The sequence below is a fragment of the Podarcis bocagei genome (genome assembly GCF_964188305.1).
Source record: "Podarcis bocagei genome assembly, chromosome: 4".
NCBI classification, from domain to species: Eukaryota; Metazoa; Chordata; class Lepidosauria; order Squamata; family Lacertidae; genus Podarcis; species Podarcis bocagei.
Window position 1 is genome coordinate 22,455,806 of NC_138128.1, and position 24,643 is coordinate 22,480,448.

The 24,643-nt window shown below is 42.3% G+C and overlaps 2 protein-coding genes and 1 long non-coding RNA gene across 21 annotated transcripts in view; 1 reads left to right on the forward strand and 2 right to left on the reverse strand.

Annotated features, from left to right (window-relative positions):
* Window positions 1-2,709: 2,709 nt before the first annotated feature.
* Window positions 2,710-4,247, reverse strand: LOC308585164. 2 transcript variants are annotated; one of them, XR_014007098.1, is made up of 2 exons: window positions 4,071-4,247; window positions 2,710-3,993 (listed from the first exon to the last, which is right to left on the reverse strand). It is a non-coding gene; the product is annotated as an uncharacterized lncRNA (long non-coding RNA). The 2 variants fall into 2 exon arrangements; XR_014007099.1 differs by having other exon boundaries at window positions 4,057-4,247.
* A 2,018-nt stretch (window positions 4,248-6,265) lies between these two features.
* Window positions 6,266-23,295, reverse strand: LOC308585079 (lysosomal amino acid transporter 1 homolog). Of its 10 annotated transcripts, XM_081190621.1 has the most exons (12): window positions 23,245-23,295; window positions 22,903-22,989; window positions 21,445-21,558; window positions 21,203-21,257; window positions 19,571-19,656; window positions 18,950-19,088; window positions 16,204-16,333; window positions 14,905-14,995; window positions 13,236-13,360; window positions 12,441-12,536; window positions 11,371-11,556; window positions 6,266-6,606 (listed from the first exon to the last, which is right to left on the reverse strand). In XM_081190621.1, exons 5-12 carry the CDS (start codon window positions 19,635-19,637, stop codon window positions 6,508-6,510), a joined length of 933 nt encoding a protein of 310 aa, XP_081046747.1. In that variant the 5' UTR covers window positions 19,638-19,656; window positions 21,203-21,257; window positions 21,445-21,558; window positions 22,903-22,989; window positions 23,245-23,295; the 3' UTR covers window positions 6,266-6,507. The 10 variants fall into 10 exon arrangements, with proteins under 10 accessions (XP_081046747.1, XP_081046745.1, XP_081046748.1 ...); XM_081190619.1 differs by lacking the exon at window positions 23,245-23,295 and having other exon boundaries at window positions 22,903-23,214; XM_081190622.1 differs by lacking the exon at window positions 23,245-23,295 and having other exon boundaries at window positions 21,437-21,558; window positions 22,903-23,214.
* VEPH1 (ventricular zone expressed PH domain containing 1) overlaps window positions 21,971-24,643 on the forward strand; it is a 152,378-nt gene continuing 149,705 nt past the window's right edge. For 7 of the 9 annotated variants that reach the window (XM_081190147.1, XM_081190149.1, XM_081190148.1 and 4 more), the window contains exon 1: window positions 22,889-23,024. The gene's annotated coding sequence lies outside the window, so the exon portion shown is untranslated. Of the gene's footprint in view, window positions 22,226-22,888; window positions 23,025-24,643 lie in introns of those variants that run through there. The other 2 variants (XM_081190153.1, XM_081190150.1) reach the window with 2 other exon arrangements.

The following is a 24,643-nucleotide window of genomic DNA, read 5'->3' on the forward strand; positions in this document are numbered from 1 at the left end:
GTGTGTGTTTTTTTCTGGTAGATAGTGTGTCCTAGGGAGCCATCAGGTTTTTTGTAGATTAGGACGTCAAGGAAGGGAAGTTGGTTGTTGGCTTCTATTTCCATAGTAAATTGTATTTTGGGGTGTAGGCTGTTGAGATGTGTGAGGAAGCTGTCTAGTTTTTCTTTCCCGTGTGGCCAAATTACAAAGGTGTCGTCAACATATCTGAGCCAAAGTTTGGGTTTGTGTTCTGACTTGTCTAAAGCATTGGTTTCAAAGTGTTCCATGTACAAATTTGCGATGACCGGTGAGAGGGGTGATCCCATAGGCGCTCCTTCTATCTGTTTGTATCTTTGTCCATTGTGGATGAAGTACGTGTTGGTTAGGCAGTGGTTGGTCAGGTCCAGGATGTATTTGGGGGGATTGTATTTGTTTTGATATATATATATGCAGGTTTTGGTGTCTTCGGGTATCTTCCCGTGTAAGAGTTGGGGTGTCTAGGCGACGTTTCGACGAGGTCTCACTCGTCATCTTCAGGCTGGTGCTTTCGGCTTCTTGTTACTAGAACAAGAAGCCGAAAGCACCAGCCTGAAGATGACGAGTGAGACCTCGTCGAAACGTCGCCTAGACACCCCAACTCTTACACGGGAAGATACCCGAAGACACCAAAACCTGCATTCCTGTACCCGTGAAAATCTACGAAAGCATATATATATATATATATATATATATGCAGGTTTTGGTGTCTTCGGGTATCTTCCCGTGTAAGAGTTGGGGTGTCTAGGCGACGTTTCGACGAGGTCTCACTCGTCATCTTCAGGCTGGTGCTTTCGGCTTCTTGTTACTAGAACAGAGCTCTGTTCTAGTAACAAGAAGCCGAAAGCACCAGCCTGAAGATGACGAGTGAGACCTCGTCGAAACGTCGCCTAGACACCCCAACTCTTACACGGGAAGATACCCGAAGACACCAAAACCTGCATTCCTGTACCCGTGAAAATCTACGAAAGCATATATATATATATATATATATATATATATATATATATATATATATATATATATATATAAAATGTTATTTCAGAAATTATGAGGGTGGGGGCGGAAAATGAAAGAAGAATCTTAAAACATCTGATTGTATGTGTCTTTTCCTTTTGATATAACACCAGAGAGGGCCAAACCATATGTTGTTTCCTCATGTTTCTAGCTGGAGGCATTGGCAAAGAGTTAATAGGCACTCCTCCCAAGGTCAGTCAAACACATTTTGCTACCTGCGATGGTACAGCAAATGGTGCCCACCTTAAAGCCCAGGTGCCTATTGAAATTAGCTTTTCCATCTGGCTGCCTCAACTGTTTTCCATCCAAGCAGGTCACTATAAGAACTGATGCATGAGCTAGCTTTCTTCCTCCTCCCTCCCCATCCTCCCCCCCCCCCCCGCTTGTGTCATGTCTTTTATAGTGGGGTAGGAGAGCTGAAAATAATGCCAATATACTTCACATCTGGCAACCCATGCGCCCCTTTGGTTTCAGATAGTACATGGGTAGACAAGTCTAAAAAGCCCGGGACACAAATGTATGTACAGTGGTACCTTGGGTTAAGAACTTAATTCGTTCTGGAGGTCCGTTCTTAACCTGAAACTGTTCTTAACCTGAGGTACCACTTTAGATAATGGGGCCTCCTGCTGCAGCCGTGCTGCCGCCACCGCTGCACGATTTCTGTTGTCACCCTGAAGTAAAGTTCTTATCCCAAGGTATTATTTTTGGGTTAGCGGAGTCTGTAACCTGAAGTGTATGTAACCTGAAGCGTTTGTAACCTGAGGTACCACTTTACCGTATTTTTCTGTCTATAAGATTCCCCCATGTATAACACCCCCCTATTTTGGGGGACTCTGATTTAAGAAAATGGGGGGAGATGCCCCCCATGTCTAAGATGCCCCCAAATTTTAGACATTGGTTTTTTTGGGGAAAACCCTAGTCTTATACACAGGGAAATATGGTATATTTTGCTCTAGGCGGCTGCAGAATCAAGTTTACACTTCCAGAGTTAATACTAAATACATTACTTCTGGTAAATGAGCCACCATAGCTGCTAGAGGGCCATGAAAATTTGTCCCAGGCTTTTTAGACTCGTCTACCCATGTACTATCTGAAACCAAAGGGTAAGATAAAGGTAAAAGGTAAAGGACTCCTGGACGGTTAAGTCCAGTCAAAGGTGACTATGGGGTTGCGGTGTTCATCTCACTTTCAGGCCGAGGGAGTCGGTGTTTGTCCACAGACAGCTTTCCGGGTCATGTGGCCAGCATGACTAAATCGCTTCTGGCGCAACGGAACACCGTGACGGAAGCCAGAGCGCACAGAGTTTACCTTCCTGCCACAGCAGTACCTATTTATCTACTTGCGCTGGCGTGCTTTCAAACTGCTAGGTTGGCACGAGCTGGGACAGAGCAACGGAGGCTCACTCCATTGCGGGGATTTGAACCGCCGACCTTCTGATCGGCATGCCCAAGAGGTGCAGTGGTTTAGATCACAGCACCACCCGCGTTCCTTGAAACCAAAGAAGCTCATGGGTTGCCAGGTGCGATTCCCTGCCCCCAGCCGCTCTCCTACTGCACTGTAAGATTGTAAACTTGGAGGCAAGGATCGTCTTACCACTGATCTTTGTAAGCCACTCAGGGTGCTCCCCCCACCGCCAAAAGAGCAGGGTAAAAAATAAAAAAAACTGCAACAAACAAATAACAATTGTGTCAATATTTTATTGCTGTTAGGTACCTGAACAGTGGGGTACAAAAAATTAATAATAGATAAAAACAGCAGCAGCTATCTTTAGCAGTAAACAGTAAAAAACCTGTCCAAGTCAGGGTGGTTGATGGCCCACGACCTGTTGTTGGGTTAGCATCCTTTAATGTTTGATAGGCAGGTCATACAGCTCACCTGTGTTAGTTTTAGGAGCAGAGGCCCAGCAGCCTGAGCAATATCAACACAGCTGATTCATGCGGACCCAAGTATGCTAAGATCAGGGATCTGAAACATAAGATCCCTATGCATTCTTGGATCATAATATGTGGGGTTCTTAATTTGCTGGAACCATGCATAAAGATAGCATCTCTGGAGCAAGAATTTGTGCTCAAAATTATTATTCATGAACAATCTGCATCATCGTGAACGCTCCACGCTGATAGCGATACAGTTACCTTTCTTGTTATACAGAAACTCAGTGATACACTAAATGTCAAAAGAAATGGTTGGAAATACTCATGAACTAGAATTCATAGGCATCGCACAACAGTCTTTTTTTTCTTTCTTTCCTAGTAATGAGGTCTCTTGCTTTAGAGTCAGTTTCAGATAATGGAATCTGATCCGTTCTAGGAATTTTGCCTGAAACCAGAGACTTAAAAATATCCCAGTGCCCGGCTGCCAGATTTCATGACAGTTATTATGCTTTTAGAAATCTACAAAAGAAAAATGAAATCCACAGGGAACACAAGTTTACTTTGACATTTGTCAACATTTGGTGGACCAGGAAAATTAACACTAGACCTAGCAATGTGATATGCCAACTCATTATGGTACATCAGATGTAATAGTTACCAATTATCATAGCATCCCAGGTTCACCGTGATACTGCAAGGAGCTGCCACAGGCTGCAGTGTAAATCCTGCATTATAAGGAAATTAAAAGCTAAATTAAAAGATGTCACCCCAAACCCTCGTTATCTGACTACATTGTTCCACTCCCGCACCTCGTAGGCTCATTTCCAGATAAGCATAGTAATGAAATCCTATTATTAGGGCTTGTCTTTGTCATGCTCTAGTTCAGGGATCTCCCACGATGTTGTTGGGACTCCAGTTACCATCAGTCCCAGGCAGCATGGCCAATGGTGAGGAATGAAAGGAGGGATATCTGCAGCATGGGATCACACCAAAAACCTGATACCAATAGTTTTTTCTAAGAGTGAGATTCCTTCTTTTCACTCTTGCCATGTTGCTCATAATGTGATAAAACTATATTGTGTCTCATCTATCTATCTATCTATCTATCTATCTATCTATCATCTATCTATCTACACACACACACACACACACACACACACACACACACACACACACTCAAAACTGAGCCTCCACAATATCTTTAGCTTTTCTTTATAAGGAAAGTACAGTCATATCTTGGAAGTTAAACAGAATCCATTCCGAAAGTCCGTTCAACTTCCAAAATGTTCGGAAACCAAAGTGCGGCTTTTGATTGGCTGCAGGAAGCTCTAGCAGCCAATCAGAAGCACCGTTGGATGTTTGTGTTCCAAAGAACGTTAGCAAACTGGAACACTCACTTCTGAGTTTGTGGCGTTCTGAGTACCAAGGCGTTCGAGGTCTAAAATACGCCTGTATCCTAAAACCTTCAGCTTCTTCTCTTTGTCCTCTTCTGCATCTCCTTCTGCTCTGGGGAATGTGTCTTGAAATGCGGCAACTAAATCTGGACACTTCACACAACGGAAGTGTGGAACTGAGACAATAGGAAGGCACCATCATTCAATATACCCTGAGTCTGAAAGGATTTCTACAATACACTGAACATGGTTCTTATTTGAATTGCCTGAGGTCAGTTCAAAATCCATGTGGTTCTGTGAATAAATGCCCTAGAAGATCTGGTTCAAAAAGTTAACCCACTGCCTTAATTGCGTAGCCCAGATCAACCAAAACCAGGCCTTTTTTTTCCAGCCGGAACTTGTGGAAACTCAGTACTAGCACCTCTCATTTGGGCACCAATGCCATTGTAACAGAGTAAGGGAGGTTTTCATGGTGAGTTCCAGCACCTCTTTTTCTAGAAAAATAGCAATGACCGAAACAACATCTGTCTCCAAGTTAGACTGTACTGTACTCCCCCACTCCGGAAAATCAGATAGCTTATTTACAGTTCTAGCTAGAAAATCCATATAAACTTTGGTGTCCCCGCCCCCATACAGTGGAACAATTAAGAAACATTGCACATAGTAAAATATGTATACAGTAAACACATGGACCTGATCCACAGATGCAGCACCCATGGAGAATGCAGCCCACTGGTGCTGTACCTGAAGTACAAGTGGAGAGGGATATATACAATAAATACTCTCTTTAGACTTAAAAGCTGGACAGGGAAAGGAATATTCCAAGTTTTAAAATCCCAGAGAGATGAAAAGATGTGCTCTGATGTCTTAGACTCACTTGGTTGCTACATGGGAATCATGGGATTCACAGGCAATAACTTTCTTGGTTGGTTGCAGGAAGAGTTGTTTCCTCTTTTGGCCTGTTTTTTGGGGAGGTTGGGCTGTAGTTATTTTGCATATATGGAGAGGGGGATCTGAACATCACGATTTTTTAATTTTATGAACTTTTGTTTGTCTGTTTCTTCATGTTCATATTTTTAATCAGGGCTAGGCATCAGATTGTGCCTGTTCTACTGTACTGTGTCCTTTAAGGTGGCCCATCTCACAGTTTGAGAACCTTAGTATCCCAAATGGTAATGCTGGTGGACAACAAAAGAGGTTTAAATATGCTCTTAAGGCAAATCTTTAAAAATGCAGTATAAACACCGACAACTGGAAATCACTGGCCTGGGAGTGCTCCAACTGAAGAACAGCCTTAACCAAAGACATCGTGGACTTTGAAGAAGCACGAACTCAGGACGAAAGGGAGAAGAGAGCAAAGAAGGCATGTTTGACAAATCCTCACTGTGATCAACTCCCACCTGGAAACCTACTGTGTTCCCACTGTGGAAGGATGTGCAGATCCAGAATTGGCTCCACAGTCACTTACAGACACACTGTTAAGAACACATTCATGGAAGACAATCTTACTCAGTTATGAGTGGTTGCCGAAGAAGAAGGAGGAGGAGAAGTAGTAGTAGTAGTACAGTGGTACCTCAGGTTACATATGCTTCAGGTTACATACACTTCAGGTTACAGACTCCGCTAACCCAGAAATAGTACCTCGGGTTAAGAACTTTGCTTCAGGATGAGAACAGAAATCGTGCTCCAGCAGCGCGGCAGCAGCAGGAGGCCCCATTAGCTAAAGTGGTGCTTCAGGTTAAGAACAGTTTCAGGTTAAGAACGGACCTCCGGAAAGAATTAAGTACGTAACCAGAGGTACCACTGTAATATGTTTTAGACTGAGAATGACTAAAGCCAGGATATCACTAGAATGTCACTAGAATCACACTGTCACATAGAAAAGAAATGCAGATCTAGATTGCAGGAATGAACCAAGTAGTTAAAAAGTAAATAAAATATTTGCAACTATGGATTTAATATTGGGGGGGGGGATAACTTTATTTTTGGGATGGACAATCCCCTTAAGAGTTAGCTCTTCTTGAAGTCCAGTAACCGAAGCTCAAACAATATCCTGGAACTTTAGCTTTGGCCTTCCCCCTCCTTTGTGATATTGTATCTGTCCAAGCGTAAGCACCTGATGGTATGTTGAGTCTTTAATGAGCATCACCCCTTGCTTAAGAAAAGCCTTCCAGACTTCAGAATGAAACGCTGCAAAAATATGGAGGTTAGGAATCTTCATTTATGAGCAGAGGTTCAACTTCCAAGGCCACCAAGCTGGGTCTTCTCTCCTTCCGCTTGCGATACAAAATAAACTGTGCAGTTATCTGGGTGCTGAAGTCAGGGAAATTATTAGTCACTTGAGACAGAAAGACAATTTATACAGTGATCGCTTTCGAGTTACGAGCAACAAAAGTGAATGTTTAAATTAAGCAGCCAGAAGGACATTAGAAGCGTCCTGAAAGGCCCATCAAGTCTAACATTCTGTTCCCACAGTAGTCAACCAGATGCAGAGTGGAAACCCACAAGCAAGACATGAGCACAGAAGAACTCCCCTGCTTATAAACCCCAGCAATCAACTGGTATTCGGAGGCAAACTGCCTCCGTTATTGGACAAAATATGGCCATGAGAATTGTAGCCACCAATATCCTTAATTTCCATGAATTTGACTAACCTCCCTTTAAAGTCGTCCTACTAAAAGATGACCACAATTGGATATCATTCATCGTTAAGATTCAATTCAGACTTCACACAGGACACACAACAGAATAATCGGTGCAGATATTTGTGGCCAGGGAATTGTGTGCCATTTTGCTCATGGAGAACTTTTTTTTTTTTTTAAAGTAATATTTATTAAAAGTTTAAGAATTAAAGAAAAAAGTAAAAAGAGAAAAAATAAACAATTACAATACATATAAAAAAGCAAAAGACACAATACATCAAAACAAAAACAAAAGCAAAAACATCTAAAAACACATCCAATATTTCCATATCTTTATCTTTCATTAACTTGTTTCATCGACCTCCTCACACCTCCCTTTTTGTGTTCTAGTTATCCTTTCCATCTTTCACTGTTTTCTGTCATTTAATTATCTTAATTTATTTTAACCTTATCTTACCATTAAAACCCTAAAACTTATACTTAACTCCTTATAACATTTCTACTAAAGCCATATAATTTCATTCCAACATTTTTCTAACACTCAATAATTTTACAACATTTCTCTAAATAAATTTTTTTTTAGACTTTTTTCCAATCTTCTTCCACCATCTCTTCTCCCTGGTCTCGGATTCTATCAGTCCTTTCTATCAATACCATATGGTCCATCAACCTGGTGACCTTCTGTCCGAGGCTCTTAACTGTCTTCCATGTCCCTTCTGCAGATCTTCTTCATATTTATACATGCACTTTACTTTATCTTCTGCTGATCTTGTTCTTAATTTCCTTCTTTTGGCACTGAGGAGTAGATCTCGGGGAAACTCCAACCTAGCAATGTCTTTATTCCTTCTCGACAGGTCAGCCCATTCTCCATAGTCCGAACTAAAGTCCAAAAGATATTTCAGAGCGCCAATCTCCCCCTAACCCAAATCCAGATCCCAAAGGCCAGAGCATCCCTGCATAGGAGGATCTATCCAACTTTCCTTCTCCAATCCAAGCAGGGCTCCATCCCACCAAATCTGGCTTTCTCTAGATTCGATCATAAAGGGCAACAGCTTAAGTTCATCAAATTGCCTCTGTGAGGCCGAGGCTCTCTCCACTTGAATTATTTGAGGTTCAACAACAACTTTCTCCTTCGTCTTCTCCACAGCTTGCCATGTCAAAACAGATTCCTGGGTCAATTCCTGAGTAATTTCTGTCTAGGTATTCCCTTTTTGTCCCAACTCAGTCATTTTTTGTCCCAAATTGTCAATTTTAGTAATCATCCCATCCGTCTTCTCATGAAGCTGTTCCAATAAAGCACTTGTCTTGCAAAATGCAATCACTAAGGCTTCTTCTGTCAACATTCTTGTCCAAGGTCAGACTCTGATTCTCACGCTCTTTAATCTCTGCAGCTGGAAAATTCCCCAGCTCCACTCCTGCAACAGTTTCAAAAGCTCCCTCTAGGGGAAACAATTTCTATTTGTATCCATCCATTTAAACGTAGATCCAGCGACAGAATTAGTTTCGATTTTCAGTTACTTTTTTTGCTCCTTTTTAAGTGCAAAAGGAAACAATGGAAACAATATCTTTCTCTTATTTAACTATCTGTCAACACAGGTTTTATTCACAGTCAATGAACTTGCCCAAAACGTCAATCTTACTGGCAGCCCATTCCCAGGTTCGAAACGGTGGTGATTTATCTTTCTTCACTCTCTCTCTTGCAGGCTTAAACAATCTAGAATTTCCCCCCTCTTCTCCTGCTTCCAAGGGGGGTTTAGTAATTTTAACCGATGGAGATTTAATCCTTTACAAAAGACTTTCCAGGCTTTAGCTTGCAACGTCTTTGCTTCAATCTATTTACAAAAGAGGAAGGCGGACTTCCTGTTTGAAACCTTCCCGTTTCGATGCCAAATTAAGAAGTTTAGAGATCCAATTTTCCGTTCTACTCACGGGTAGTTGTTTAAAGTCCAATTGTCCACAGGAAAAAGTCAGCGCTCTCTGGCAACAGCAATGCGGCTTCACTCCGTGAAAAAAGCAGTCGATTCGAAGCACCGCGCCGCTCACTCCACGACGCCCCGGATCCCCGAAACCAGGTTTCCCCGCGAGTAGGGGAGGCGCAAAAGGTGGCAGCCGAATCCCACGTCCACAGGCTTCTCCCGCCTGTGGTTTTTAGTGGGTCTCCGCTTCGCCGTGGCGGTCCAGACCCTGATTTCCACGGAGTGGATTCCTCCCGATCAGAGAAAATCCGCCATTGCCGGAGGCGCTATCCCGGAAGTCTGCTCATGGAGAACTTTGTGGCTAGTGATTTTCAAGTCCTTTTAAGTTCAGTGCCATAAAACAACGTTAGAAAATGCTTTTTCGCTCAATAAGAGGCACCTGACCATAAGACGCACCTAGTTTTTAGAGGAGGAAAACACAAAAAAAATATTCTGAATCAAATGTTGTACTAAACTATTTAAAGCAGCAAAGCGGGCGGCTTCTGTCCTCTTTGCTGCTTTAAAGCGAGCCTCAGAGGAGGGAAGGAAGGAGAGCCATGGCTCCCGTCCATCACCCTCCGCAGCTCAATTTAAAGCAGCAAATTTAAAGCAGCAAAGCAAGTGGCTCCTGTCTGCTTTGCTGCTTTAAAACGAGCCGCGGAGGAGGGAAGGCGAGCCGCCCGCTTTGCTGCCATGGCTCCCCTCCCTTCCCTCCTCTGTGGCTCACTTTAAAGTAGCAAAGCGGACAGGAGCTGCTTACACGTCCCTCCTCCATGCAGCATTCGCTTCATAAGACACACAGACATTTCCCCTTACTTTTTAGGAGGAAAAAAGTGTGTCTTATGGAGCGAAAAATATGGTCGGTACCGCTCCAGCGGAAAGGTAAACGGCATTTCCGTGCACTGCTCTGGTTTCGCCAGAAGCGGCTTAGTCATGCTGGCCACATGACCCAGAAAACTGTCTGCAGACAAACGTCGGCTCCCTCGGCCAGTAAAGAGAGATGAGCGCCGCAACCCCAGAGTCGTTCACAACTGGACTTAACTCTCACTGGTCCTTTACCTTTTACCTTTAGTGGATAGGAGATGGCTGTAAAGCAACATTTAAAGCTCAAGGTGCAGCTCACTCAGGTTAAGTGAAACCTGTTAGATTAAAGTCAATATAACCCACTGAAGTGAAGTAATATCACTGAACTGTGTTATGGAGTGGATAAGTATTATTACCCTAGCAAACGAATAAAGTGGGATGGAATAAAATGTTCTTTTTCTGGGTTTAAAGACTTGACAGTCCAGTGTGGCGCTTTAATCTGAACAAGTATTGTGATAGATAATGCCAGCTGTTTAAAAAATGTGCTTCTCTAACAAAATTAAGGCTTATCTGAAACAATTCCTTTCTATATTAGAGTGGGCATGAAGCACATACATGGAATGTGAAGCCAACCACATTTCTACAATTTGGTGAAAAGATTCCTCCCCCCTCCTGTCGTTTAGCAGATGGCTTTATAGACTAACCATAAGCTTTTATCTGGGACAGAGTGCAATTTGCCAAACCAAAACCAGAAACAAACAGCACAGGCAAAGCCAATAAGGTGCAGCATTTATTTAATGAACGCTTCCTGATGCAAATTATGCTAGAGACCCGTGATATAAGGTTGTCATCAATTACTTATTAATCAGCTTGTAACCACAAAACTTTATGGTAAGTGTGCTACATGCTATGTAATATTGTATGTATTTTACAGCCCAATCCTATGCAATGGGACTTGGTGTGTATAGAGGATAGCAGACGTAGGGGTCAAACGTATGCATGTTTACTCAGAAGTGAATCTCAACTGTGTTCAGTAGAGTTTATCTCCCAGGGAAGTGTGTTCGTAAGATTGCAGACTTAAACATTCTTCTTCCTTCTGACAGTTTTTCAAAGCCACACTTTCAAGTATAATGATACAGTATATGGACAGATGGATGTGATATACCTTTTTGAATCCCATATAACAACAAATATAACAACAAATATAGGCTGAACACATTCAAAGATGTGTTCTCAACCAAGCAAACTGAACAAATGTATGATATAACAGCTAAATAAATAAAAATATTAAAAAAATGTCCAGTAGCACCTTAGAGACCAACTAAGTTTGTTCTGGGTATAAGCTTTCGTGTGCATGCACACTTCTTCAGATACACGAAAGCTTATACCCAGAACAAACTTAGTTGGTCTCTAAGGTGCTACTGGACAATTTTTTAATCTTATTTATTTATTTAAACTGACCAACACAGCTACCTACCTGAAGCTAAACTTGGTAAACCTGTGCCATCTGGGCAAGGATTTGATGACAGGGTACCCTACTGAATACTGTTTCCTTACTACAGCCCCAAAGGCCTTTTCACCTAAAAGCTATTACTTCATCATATGCCTGCAAAATGCTATTTACCAGGAGGCTGCAGTGATACTAGTCATTTTCATCTGAAAAGGATACAAAAATATCTAAAAACAAAACCCCAAAGCTCCCAATAAGCCAGGGGAGATGATGCCAGAAATAAAGATTTATGAGATGCTGTGTTGCAGGCATCTTTAAGACAATGCTTAGACCATAGGTACAGTTTCCCATCATGGCTAAAGCAAAAAGCAGATAAGAGGTGCCTTCTGTGGATCTTCTTTGGAACTAAAAAATAAATGTGAAAGCAGTGTTATAGCAAAACCACACATACTTTTTTTCTTTTTCTTTTACATGCATGACCAGAAATAAATTAGGAATCCTGTGATAACTATCTTGGCCTCCATGTGTCTTTCTCATTGGCAACCTTTTAAGAGTAAGAAAGGAACACAGGAATAACTTTTTAGTATTGGTTCATCTAGCTCAACACTGTCTACAGTGACTGGGATCAGCTCTCTGGGATTCCACAAAGGGATTCCCCCCAGCCCTACCAGGCAATGTCAAGAATTGAATCTAGAACCTTGGCATGCAAAACAGGCTTTCTACTACTAAATACTTTCCCAAATTTACAGGCCACTATGGGTTAAACCACAGAGCCTAGGACTTGCAGATAAGAAGGTCAGCGGTTTGAATCCACGCGACGGGGTGAGCTCCCGTTGCTTGGTCCCTGCTCCTGCCAATCTAGCAGTTCGAAAGCACATCAAAGTGCAAGTAGATAAATAGTTACCGCTCCAGCGGGAAGGTAAACGGCGTTTCCGTGCGCTGCTCTGGCTCGCCAGAAGCGGCTTAGTCATGTTGGCCACATGACCCGGAAGCTGTATGCCGGCTCCCTCGGCCAATAAAGCGAGATGAGCGCCGCAACCCCAGAGCCAGCCATGACTGGACCTAATGGTCAGGGGTCCCTTTACCTTTATAGATACAGCATCGTAAACCTAATAGGCAACCTATTAAATCTTTGCTACCTTTAGTGTGGAATTATAGGAATTTATTCAAATTAGCCTCAAATGCTGAATAATCCAGTGCTCCCAATCTCTGCAGCTGACCCCCAACTTGATCAATAAATGTTGCATGTGGCGTGCACTGTCTTTAGAAATAAGTAATAAAATACTTACATTTTTATACAGCTGGGGAATTCTAGATCCCAAATAAAAGAGACACGATATGTAGCCACACACAAATCCTGACATCTCAATCATGCCATGAGACTTCTGAAGATAACAAAACGCACACACACAGAGAGAAAAATAATAATTTCAAGACTGACAGAAGTTTAAACACAAAAGGCAGCATTGCCTCCTAACCTATGCACAGCAGTCAATGCAATTAATTAAGAAATCATTTAAATAAATGGGGGAAAGTGGTGTTAAACTGAGTCTGCTAGTTAGCATTGGGGTTTTAACTACTTGGAAATTTTATACCACACTACCATCAGTGTACGGAAATCAGTGTAGGGAAATTGGAAATAGTTATACCACACTACCATCAGTGCAGGGACGTGGGTGGCGCTGTGGGTTAAACCACAGAGCCTAGGACTTGCAGATAAGAAGGTTGGCGGTGTGAATCCCTGTGACGGGGTGAGCTCCCATTGTTCGGTCCCTGCTCCTGCCAACCTAGCAGTTCGAAAGCACATCAAAGTGCAAGTAGATAAATAGGTACCGCTCTGGTGGGAAGGTAAACGGCGTTTCCATGCACTGCTCTGGTTTGCCAGAAGCGGCTTAGTCATACTGGCCACATGACCCGGAAGCTGTACACCAGCTCCCTCGGCCAATAAAGCGAGATGAGCGCTGCAACCCCAGAGTCGGCCACGACTGGACCTAATGGTCAGGGGTCCCTTTACCTTTACCTTACCATCAGTATCAAGAACAGCACAAGCAAAGTAATAAAACAGAAACATTTAAAAGTTGTACCTCATTCGTTCCTGAAAGAGTATTCTGGACTTGGTTCCGCAGCAGTAACGGACCAGGTAAAATCAAACCGAGTATGATGCACATCAAGACCCAGATGACACAACAGTTTTTCAAGTTTATGCCACCTTGAAAAGCAAATGAAAACCAGGGCCAACTAAGTACTTCATTATTGCTTTTAAAGAAATCTAACATTTGTTTGTGAAATACAGAGACATAATATGTGATACCAATAGTTTCAGGCCAGCATCTGAACTGGTGGCAATAGCATGGTTTTTTAAAAAAACCAAACACCCCCCCCCCTTCCTTTCAAATGCCAGGCCCTCCCTCAAAACTGCCTCCCAAGCTTGGGGCCCTCTGGAGTGGATCCCATAAAGCACAAAGGCTTGTCTACAAAAAGCAGCTGAGCGTTATTAGCAAATTATACAAGTAACTTGTTCTCCTGCACAGGAATGTCTAAGGGTAACTATCATGCTAAAAGTACAGTGGTGCCTCGCAAGACGAAAAGAATCCGTTCTGTGATTCTCTTCGTCTAGCGGTTTTTTCGTCTTGCGAAGCAAGCCCATTGACAGATTAGCGGATTAGCGCTATTAGCGGCTTTTAGCGGCTTATCTGCTGATCGGATCAGCTGATAAGCGGCTTAGCGGCTTAGAAAAAGGGGGGGAAGGAAAAAAACCAGCAGGAACTCGCAAGACATTGTCATCTTGCGAAGCAAGCCCATAGGAAATTCGTTTTGCGAAGCACCTCCAAAACGGAAAACTCTTTCGTCTAGCGAGTTTTCCGTCTTGCGAGGCATTCGTCTTGCGGGGCACCACTGTAGTAAACCGTGGAACATGGATGAATGCAGGACAGTGCAATCCTATGTCAGTCTGCTCTGAAGTTAGCCTTACTGAGTTCAATTGTATTTTACTCAGTGGGGGGGGGGGTTTTAGGATTGTAGCTTAAACCTGGGCATATTTTCTGGATTGATTTAGCAACCCGTTTACTATCCAATCATTATCCAGGATATCTATTTAAAATAAATGAGTCCCAAGCAGTGTATGGGAGCGACAACAGAATGTCCAGGCACACTTTTTTATAACAAGACTACAAAGCTGAAAATGAATGAACTGCAGCTAAAATATTATGTTCATTTTTCACATGGTTTAGTCCTCATCTGAAGATTGCAAAAACCAAAGCCGTGCGTCCCCTGCCTGCCCCTCTAATATTCTTAAGAAGATCTCTTCTCCAGTCTTCTCCAGAGAGTGGCTGGAAGTGGGGGGGCAGAAAAATGTCCCCCTTTCCTTCCACTGTGCAGTTTTAATCTGAAATCTTCGGCGCAGGACTGCACCCAGAGCTCAGAAACTGCTCACGCTAATGAAATTCCCTGTCACAAAACATGCCTAGAACAATGGGAGTTTTTAATGCTGGTCCCAAGTTCTTCTTCCCTTGTTTAGTGCCAGGAAGAGAATGTGTGTGATTATTATAATTTAGGAATGCAACCTTTTCTAGAAGTAGGTGAATCCTAACTGCAAGAACATTTAGTGTTTAAGGCATCTCAAGTCTAAGCTATCTACTGCAAGCATGCTATTTAAAAACACACCCGGGGTTAAAGCAGTTTCTAAGTGTTAAGAATTTGTTTTTAAAAGCAGCAGCAAATTACATCCAGCTGCAGTCTCCAATCAACACTCACATTTTGTCGTCTTCTGATTTTTTAGCTTATAATAGGCAAACTGGGATATCATAATAATGTCCATGTTAACGTAAAAGATGGCAGTGATTATCTGAAAAAGATGAAAAGAAAGGTTCATACTTTAGTGCAAAACATCCAAAGTAGGCAAAATAGCATCTTTACTTATATCCCATTTTTATCTTTTATGCAAATCAAGGTAACAGGCAATAAAAAAGAATTCCAAACTTCTGTTGTCTGTGGTCCTTTTCCACCTCTTGGGGGGGGGGGGAATTTAAGGCCAAAGGAAGGCTATGAAATGTGGGGCAAGGATTGACTATGTCACTATGTGCACATTGCTCCTTTCCTTCTGCGTATTCAGAAATCTATGGCAGACTGGGTGCCAACTTCCCAGCCTGTTGCAGCCAACCAGCCCCACTACACCATGTGGCCCAATCTCTTAACAGAGAGAGTGTGAGGTGAAGGGAGAGCAAAAACCTCTTATGCTGAAGAAGAGCGGAGGTGAGAAAAGTGGCAGGAAGCGAGGAACAAGGATAGGAGGCCAGGAGGTTGGAGAGTACTCTGTGGGTTGTAGAGAGAAAGGGAGGGTTGCTACAGAGATGAACTTCAAAGAGATCTGTGTGTGAGAAGTGAGACAAAGACAGAGATAAGAATATAAGAGGAGGCCTGCTGAACCAGGCCAAAGGCCCAGAAAACCCAGCATTTTGTTCTCTCATTGGCAACCGGATGGGAGTGAAGAGAGAAATAGAAGAGGGTACACAATGAGGCGTAAAGAGAAGAGGAAGGAAAGGTTAACAAAGGGGTTCATATATATCTGTGGTGGTGCAGGGAGAGAGTGAAGAGAGAGCGTGCTATGGAGTACAAAGAGAGGGAGCATTAATAGAGCACTGGCTTAAAAGAAACACCGAGTGGGAAAAAAATGGGGGGGGGGTCTTTTTCATGGTTAATGACTCCTGTTGAGTTGGTGAAATTAAAAAAAAAACAGTAAAATTGGCCTCAGGTCTCTACTAAGCCAGATACAGTCATACCTCAGGTTGAATGTGGTTCAGTTTGAGCGCTTTCGGGTTGCGCTCTGTGGCAACCTGGAAGTAATGGATCATGTTACTTCCAGGTTTCGCCGCTCACGCATGCGCAGACGCTCAAAATGACGTCACACGCATGTGGGGAAGCAGCAAAACATGACCAGCGCATGCGCAGATGCGCCGTTGTGTCTTACGTTCCATTCAGGATGTGAACGGGGCTCCGGAATGGATCCCGTTCGCATCCCGTGGTACCACTGTATTTAAAACTTGGACTACTTACCTGTATTGGAAGTTGATTTGTCAAGTAGCACCCAATAAAACTGGTGAGGTCTCCAGCAATCCAGCATAGCAGAAAGCCCAATGAAAGTGCTTGATCCACTTTTCCATTCCGATAGGCAACATACAGTTGACTGGGGGAGAAAAAAAATAATCCAAAGGATGCGATGCATTTTACACAAATAAAATCTAAAAATAAGTGCAAACTGCAGAAGATGTGAAGTGGGCAGCCCCCAAGGAAGCTCACACCAAACATGTTCAAAACAGTTATAAGTGTTTATCATATTATGTTCTAATACTGCTCTGATTATTTCTGTGCTGCTAATCATTGTGAGTTCACTAGCTCAAGAAGTGTGGGGTTGGAAATTTTAATTAATAATACATAAAATGAATAGCACGGTAATAGTTCTTACACTTTGCTAATCAGCCCTAATGAAAAATACACAAACATATCATACATACCAACAGCACAGAAATAAAGACAAGAAGGAGCTATGAGCAACAGCTTTTATAATACTTCAGTTGTCACGCTCAGTAATCCTGAAAAAGTGCACATTCACACTTAAAAATGGCTAGGGTCACACAAAGCTTTCATAACAGACTTGAGAGCTTTATTCAAGTCTTTGAATTGTTAAACTGTTCATGGAGCTCATTACCAAAAGTGACCCATTAAAAAAAATCCCATTCTACAAAAAGTGACATTTTTAATGACGACGCCCCTTTTGAGTAAAACCCAAGGGGCTCAAAGGCTTTGCAACACAGGTTTTATTCGGCACAAATTTCCAGACAGTTGGTTCAATAAGTTACAGGCTTCCCCAAGATAACAGACTTCAAAATGAATCCCACTTAACTTCAGCCATTCCCTCCCTGCTGGGAGAATTCCATGCTCTGTTCCTGCTATTGCCAACCTACATACTTGAAATGAATGCACAGAGACTAACCAGCAACTGAAAGAGAAGCAATAAGTGGTACAATGGGGGCAATCCAGGAAAAGAATCAATGGGAATTTTGCCATTGATCTCAAATGGGATATGGATTGCTTTGAACAATTTCAACGCTCTGTAGGTTAGAGAGAACATTGGCAGAATGCAGAAGGAAGAATAGGGGAGCTGCAGTGCTAAATATCTACTCAGAAGTAAGCTCCAGTGATATCAATGGGAAAAACACATTCTTCTTCCCCTCTCTTTCTTGCTATGTGACAATAGCTGTATCCATTTTCACAATATTTCACTGAGCGAAGTGTTTTACAAACCTCCCATTTTCCCTCCCAATAAACCTGTGGTGATGGTCTCTGGTATTCCTGTTGTACAAGTGAGGAATTGAGAGAGCGAATTCATCACTGAATGAAATCTTTTTTGAACCTAGCCTTCCAAACCCAAGACTCTATACTTTATGCCCAAACTCCCATCAGTCCTGACCAGCATGACGACTGTTCAGGGAGGACAGGAGTTGCAGTTCAAAACACCTGGAGGGCGAATCCTACCCCTGGGTTACATCATGATACCAGGGGGAAAGTTGGTTGCTCTTTTCCAAGAGAAGACTATCACAGTAGGTGACTTAAAGCTCTTTTGTGACCTCTTCAGGTTCAACCAGCTAGATTGTTATACTTTGTTACTGCAAGTGATGTATGTACTGGGGAAACAAACTGCAGCACAAACGTTGTATTTAGGTTCCTGCCTGGAACCATAGGTGATGAGGAATTGCATACAGGTGCAGGCTGGTGGAGCGGGAAAAACAGCACTTCTTCCTCTGCACTCAATGGTTGCCAGAGAGGATGAAAGTTACACTCCAACAGCATCTTGAGGGCACCTGATTCCAGAATACTATGTTACACACTCCTACCTCTACTTTTTATCCCCACCATATGTGGGTCAGTCTCCTTGCAGTCAGGGTGGGGGAAGAAACACAGGTGTGGCAGCTTGTCATTTGAACCAAACAACAGAATGGACAGAATACTGCCTCGGCCCAGTATACCTGAAGGAGCGTCTCCACCTCCCATTGTTCAGCCCGGATACTGAGGTCCAGCTCCGAGGGCCTTCTAGCGGTTCCCTCACTGCAAGGTTAGAGGGAACTAGGCAGAGGGCCTTCTCGCTAGTGGTGGCCACCCTGTGGAACTCCCTCCCACCAGATGCCAAGGAAATAAACAACTATCTAACTTTTAGAAGACATCTGAAGGCAGCCCTGTTTAGGGAAGTTTTTAATGTTTTATGTTTTATCGCTTTATTATTATTATGTTGGGGTCCACCCAGAGTGGCTGGGGAAACCCAGCCAGATGGGTGGGGTATAAATAACAAATTGTTGTTGTTGTTACTATTATTATTAGTTAATAATAATAATAATAATAATAATAATAATAATAATAATAATAATGATGATGATGATGATGATGATGTACTCTGCCCTCTCCATTTAAGTGTGTGAAATGCACACGTTTTAATGATGCAGAGATCAAAGGAGAAGGGGGTGACGTGTTTTTATTTGCTCCAAATAGCAAAGATTAGCGTAAGTCACCACAACAGTAGAGTGTAGCAAGCTAATTTGTCAACCATCAAATATTGCTTTAAACAGGAGAAACATGCTGCTCTGGCATATCCTATTTATTCGATGTAGATAGGGACAGAAATGCATCAAAGAATGAACCTAAAAAAAAGAGAGAGAGAGAGAGAGAGAAAGAGGCAGCTTCTGAGAAGAGCTTCAGGCAAGATTACTCATGTATGAATCTGAGAAGTACTTAAAGATTTTAAACTCACGGTAGTGCAGCAAACAGAAAGCAGACAATGGAGATCAGGCCTATGACAACACTCCAATACTCCCACGCATTCCCGACACACTCTTCCAGGAGATGCCAAATCCAGGGTGTTCCATTTAGACACAATCTCCTATCCGCGACTGGGGAGATATTAAAAGCATGTGGAGGCTGCTGAAGAGCCATCTATTCAAGTTGAGGGATATTATTTCAGAAGTTGGCTCAGTTCTGAACCCCATGCAAATCCATTTACCAGTTCTGAATATTCTCTCTTCCCCTTCAAAGCTCCCACATCCAGATGGATGATTGGGTACAACAATTTGTTTCCAACCTCACAGGAGGGCCTGCCAAATTCAAAGAAAATAAAATACATCCAGCATTCATACATCAATTTAAAAGACAAATCCAGCTAATTATTCTATTTGGACACATATGAAAGGCAAACTCCAAAGCAAGAAAGAAAATTTAAAATATAGATGTTAACCCACTCGGTATTTGAGTATTCTTATGCCAGTTGAAATGGGCCACTTTTCTATGCTGGATCTCAGGGCGCAGTTTCTTAAGTGCCATTACTTTGCTATCATAAGACAGTCGGAGAACTGTAAAAACAGTAATATAGTTGTACCTGCTAAAGTGTCCACTACAGCAAAATTGTAATTTAACATTTCTCCACCTTTGAAAGCATGATACATTCATATATGGGATGTATTACTATAAATAAACAAACAACTGCATTAGAGTAACAGAAGGAAAAACAAGTGTTGAACTGTTTATAATGGTTTTCCTTAATATAATTTGCTACATTGCATATTGCGTAAATTCCATTTTATGTCATTACTTAACACTAATGACATGGGGGTGCGGTGGGAGAAGCTTCATATTTGCCTGGGTGCAGCAGTTTACTGGTTGTATTTTTCATTTCCTTCCTTGCCCCCAAGACTTTTCATAAGCTAATAACAGAGGGATCAATCCATCTGGAAATTCTCCAGTACAAGCCCTGTTGAAGTAAACAGCAGCTACAATACTCTTGCATGGCTCATAGTCCAGTTGACTTGCCACTGTTACCCTAGTTTTAAATGTTAAATTGGGAGGCAATATTTGATGCAGTCAATATGACTTGGATGGGGTTTGTAAACTTGTTTTGGAATGTTTCAGTTTCTTCTCATTTACAGCCTTCTTGTATATGTCTTCATGCTGTCTAAATAACGCTTTGATTAATTGTTTTTATTATTAAAACAATTAATCCTAAAGCAAAGAAAAAAAAGAAAAAGAGAAGAAAAATGGTAGAACATTTGTGATGTGAATATGTACTACAGAACAAAATAAATTAAAACTAAGCACCATATTTTTATATTGTTTGTTAAGTAATACGGAATAACTGACAGTCACTGATCCCATGCTTGCAAGCACAGATATGGATACAAATCCTTCATCTGTGACCCAACCTTTTGCCAGACTGACTGTTAAGTACTGTATAGAGTGGTTCAAGGGCTTTAACGAGTAAAATTTATACAGTTATCTGCATCCTATGTGACTAATTTGTACTGCAAATTAAAGCTAGGATTTTCATCTAAATCTCTAGAGTTCAAAAATTTATTTAATAAAATATGAAGGTGCTTTGGAAGGTAACAGCAGTATGTCATGTTGCTGGTACTCTCTAAAATTCACAAAATATTATGGAGGAAAAATATTTTCACAAAACTTTGGATACCTTTGAGTCTTGTCTCTTAAGTGTAATAATTAGCACAAATAGAACTGTATGAAGGGGTGGGAAAACAAAGAGGGGCTGCTGGTACAAGGTTGATATGCAGCACAGTGTGTTTAGCAGAAGAGAAGGATATAGCATGGGACTGCATCATTCTCTTGAGATTTTACACACACCAATAGGCTAAATCTCCATTCCATGTCCTCCAGGAGTTGATTGTGAAGTCTTGTGCAACAAACCCCCTTTCCCCATAAACCAGACTTTTTGCAATATGGAAAGTGATGGGGGGGTGTACTGGGAATTGTGGGACAATGCTTGCTTTGACACAAAGTCATCTGCAAACAAATCAGAATGAATGCTTAATAAACAGGGCATATGGAAAAACTGGAACTTAGAACTCGTTACCGAGCTGCTACAAATTACCCATTTGATCTACCCTGATCTACCCAAGGTGCCGCAACCCCACTTTTTAATCTAAAGGTACATAAGGTATCGTCCCATTTTATGTAAACAAAGATAGCTACATATTTCCTTTCTACTTGACTTTATTACCTTCGTTCCTTTGAAAGTTTCCCCTCTGCCACGCATTAAAGGCATTGGCAACAACCTATTAAGGAAAAAAAAAAGCGCCACCAGACTGTATTATTTCCCTGGCTCTTTTCAAATTTGAAATGGAGACAAAAGAAAAATCAAACTGGAAAAAAATCCAAGATAACAACCATAAAACTAAAAGTCTAATACACTGGAAAAAAAATCAATGCAATGCATTATTAAAGTAGAACTCACTTCATTACCTCGGGGCTTGCATATCCCTGGGAGGCCTCTGTGGTAGCTCTAACAACACAACGTGGTACATGTTGGAGTATCAAACTAGCAGTTAATATTGTTGGGAATTAGCATCATGTGACCTGGAAGTGGGGGGGGGGGAGAGCACATTCTGGTTTAGTCAGGTGAATACCTCAGTACTTACTGAAAGTATAGCTAAATATCTACAGTCATCTTGGGTAACTTGCTTTTCATGTTCAACCTGACACATCAGGACATTAACCAGCACCAGTTATTATAGGAAGCAAGCAGTTCAAAAGGAATTATACAGGTAAGCTGACAATCCTCAGGAGGCTGAAGGTCTGGCCTTTGGCCCCTTGCTGCACAACATCTCCTCTGGTGCATGTTATTCTGTTGTCTTTTGCTAGTTAACATTTATGCAACACCAGCCATTGTCAAGCAGTATGCTTAGTATCAACTAAAAGCTTTCATAGAAAACCTGTCAGCTGGTCAAGACACTTAGATGCTTTTTGCCAAATCCTGCACTTCACCTACATAGGCTCAGCTTCAAGGGCTTATCAAGGAGGGTGGAAATTCAAGACTTCTTGCTTTAGCTTCAAAGCTGTATCACTTTACCTGGAAGGAAACCGCATTTAACAGAAAGGTGCTTCTGAACAAGCTTAGGATTGTGCTGTTAAGAACAATATGCAGCTACACCAAAAACAGGCCAGAACTACCAAAATGCAAGGGTAGATAAGCATAGACAGGATCACTTCTTGTAAAGGCAGCATTCCTGCAGTGACATGGGTGGTAAGTAAACACATAGATAGCTCTTAAAACTTTGGTGACACTGTGTGATCAGGATCATCCCACCACTTTTAAACTACTGTATTATTATTTTTTTACTGTGAATATATAGTCCCCCACCCCGCGCCTGAAATAGAACATTGGCTACAGGATTGTTGCTATTTTTTTTATTATTATTATTATTATTATTATTATTATTATTATTATTATTATTATTTACTTCTCAAAAGATCCTGGAAAGGGTACATCCAGTTTAAGGGAGGGATGAGTGCATAGACTGGCATTTAGATGTCAATGGTGTTGTGTGGATGCTTCAATAAATAAATAAGAATGTATGAGTGTACCTATCCCACAATAAACACAAGGGCAGCCAGAGGTGCTGGGATTAAGAAATTCTTGCTGCATTTACATTTTTCACCTATTCACTGGCCTACCAGAAAAAAGTTAACGTCAACCTTTTTGGATGAACAGTGAATGGATTTTTTTTGGGGGGGGGTGCACCTGCTTTCCCTTCTCCAAAGCTCCACGCATTCATTTGATCTTCTGAACGAGCACCCAGGAGGTCAGAAACTGGGGCAGCAGGTGTGAAGCCAACCCCCCCCCCCTTCTCCACATATCTCCGCCTCCCGGGTAAGGCTACGTGTGAAGAGGAAGAGAGGTGGCTGCGGGAGTTTCTTTACCTTTCTATCTGGTCCCGGGAAGATGCTAAACCCTCAACCCCAGATGATTTGCGGGCGTTCACACGTTACATTCCACGAGGGCGGAGCCTGTGCGGAGAAAAGATGTCAGAAACAAAACATTTGTAAATCAGTCAATCAATCAATCAATCAATCAATCCAGGCAGATGGAAGTTTCTGACACTTTGCCCTAGACGCAACGGAGATCTCACCACAATGCCGTTTATTTTACACCCAGGAAGAGAACCCGGCTCCAGCTTTTGTGGAGAAAAACATATTTTAAAAACTCCATTAAGGATGAAGCCGCTACCCCAGCCCACCCCCCAGTATAGGAGAGGCACCCACCCCCGCAAGCCGAGAGAGAGAGAGAGAGAGAGCCGGTCCCGGGAAAGGCTTCGTCGCAGCGGCCGAATCCGTTGCCGTTGAGCCGGGCTGAGACCGAGCGCGGCGAGGAGGGCCGGCAGCCCAGGCAGGCCTCTTCCTTCCTCTCCCTGCTGTCCAAGCCCTGAGCTGCGGGAGAGAAGCCGGAGATGGCGCCGGCTGGCCTGCAGCTCCCTCTGCTGACAGTTGGCCGCCTTCCCTGAGGGAAACCTCCGAGCAGGAGGAGGAGGAGAGGAAAGGCCGCGGGGGCTCCGAGAGAGTAGGCGGCCTAGGGCCCTGCTCCGGTCGGTCGTCGTGCGGGGCTTCCTTTGGAGTAAAAAGAACGGCTGTTGTTGTTGTTGTTGATGATGATGATAAGTTTATTATTATTATGAATTATTATTATTATTGTTGTTGTTGTTTGTTTATTATTATTATTATTACTCAGGAAAAATCTGAGGTGTGGAAATCTGGATGCTTCCAGCAACCTTGTCCAGTTGCTTCAATTCGCACCTGGACCCATTAGGATTTCTATTACGGTTCCACAATGGAAAATGCTTTCTGGTGTTAGCCGCCCTGAGCCCAGCTCTGGCCAGGGAGGGCGAGGTATAAATAACATTATTATTATTATTATTATTATTATTATTATTATTATTATTATTATTATTATTATTACTACTACTACTATTGGAGCATGCTTTCTTCTTTTCACCCCACCCCCTCCGCGCCTGCCAAAATTTCCCTCCCCTGTGCAAGCACAAAAAACGGAAATTCATCTAATTTTGCAACATCTGGTCACACTTGGAGGGCGCAATTGTTTTGAACGTGGGTTACACTATAATACCGGCCTAAGCGCGCTAGCCTGCAAGCAGGGATCGCTTCCACAAAGTCATCTCCCCTGGGGAGAGGGAAGTTGTACAAGGCTAGGAAATGAAGTAAGGCTAGTGGTTCTCCCTTTACCACCTAAATCATCTTTAAGGACCCCCCCCCCATGTTTTACATATTTACCATAGCTGTTTTGTATCTCTTCTACGTTGATCCTAATATATTTCGAATGCAATGTTTCAACACACGGAATTGTATTTGTGATCCATGTTTCCCACTAGGCACTCATAGAAAAGAAATCAAACAAGCATCTGCCAGCACAAAATTGGCACTGGGTGCCCAATTACTCTTACTGCAGAACGTGATACAGGAGTCCTGTGTTTTCAATAGTAAATGTAAGGAGGATTAGTGGGGGGAAATCTAGAAAAACTTTCTATCCATGTTCATTGCAGGTATCCTGATTTTATTCCTGTTTATTTAGAGCTGCATGCCTGCAAATTCAGTCGGACTTACTTCACTCGGACTTACCATGTGTTTAGGACTGAAACCTTATAGATCC

What these genes read in the sequence shown, in the direction of transcription:
- LOC308585079 (XM_081190621.1), bottom strand. Translation starts at nt 19,637, where the DNA reads ATGTATCATGCTTTCAAAGGTGGAGAAATGTTAAATTACAATTTTGCT. An exon ending in TGTAGTGGACACTTTAGCAG is followed by an intron (nt 19,089 to 19,570) that starts GTACAACTATAT and finishes ATATCTCCCCAG; the next exon opens with TCGCGGATAGGAGATTGTGT. An exon ending in TTCCCCAGCTGTATAAAAAT is followed by an intron (nt 11,557 to 12,440) that starts GTAAGTATTTTA and finishes TTTATTTTTTAG; the next exon opens with TTCCAAAGAAGATCCACAGA.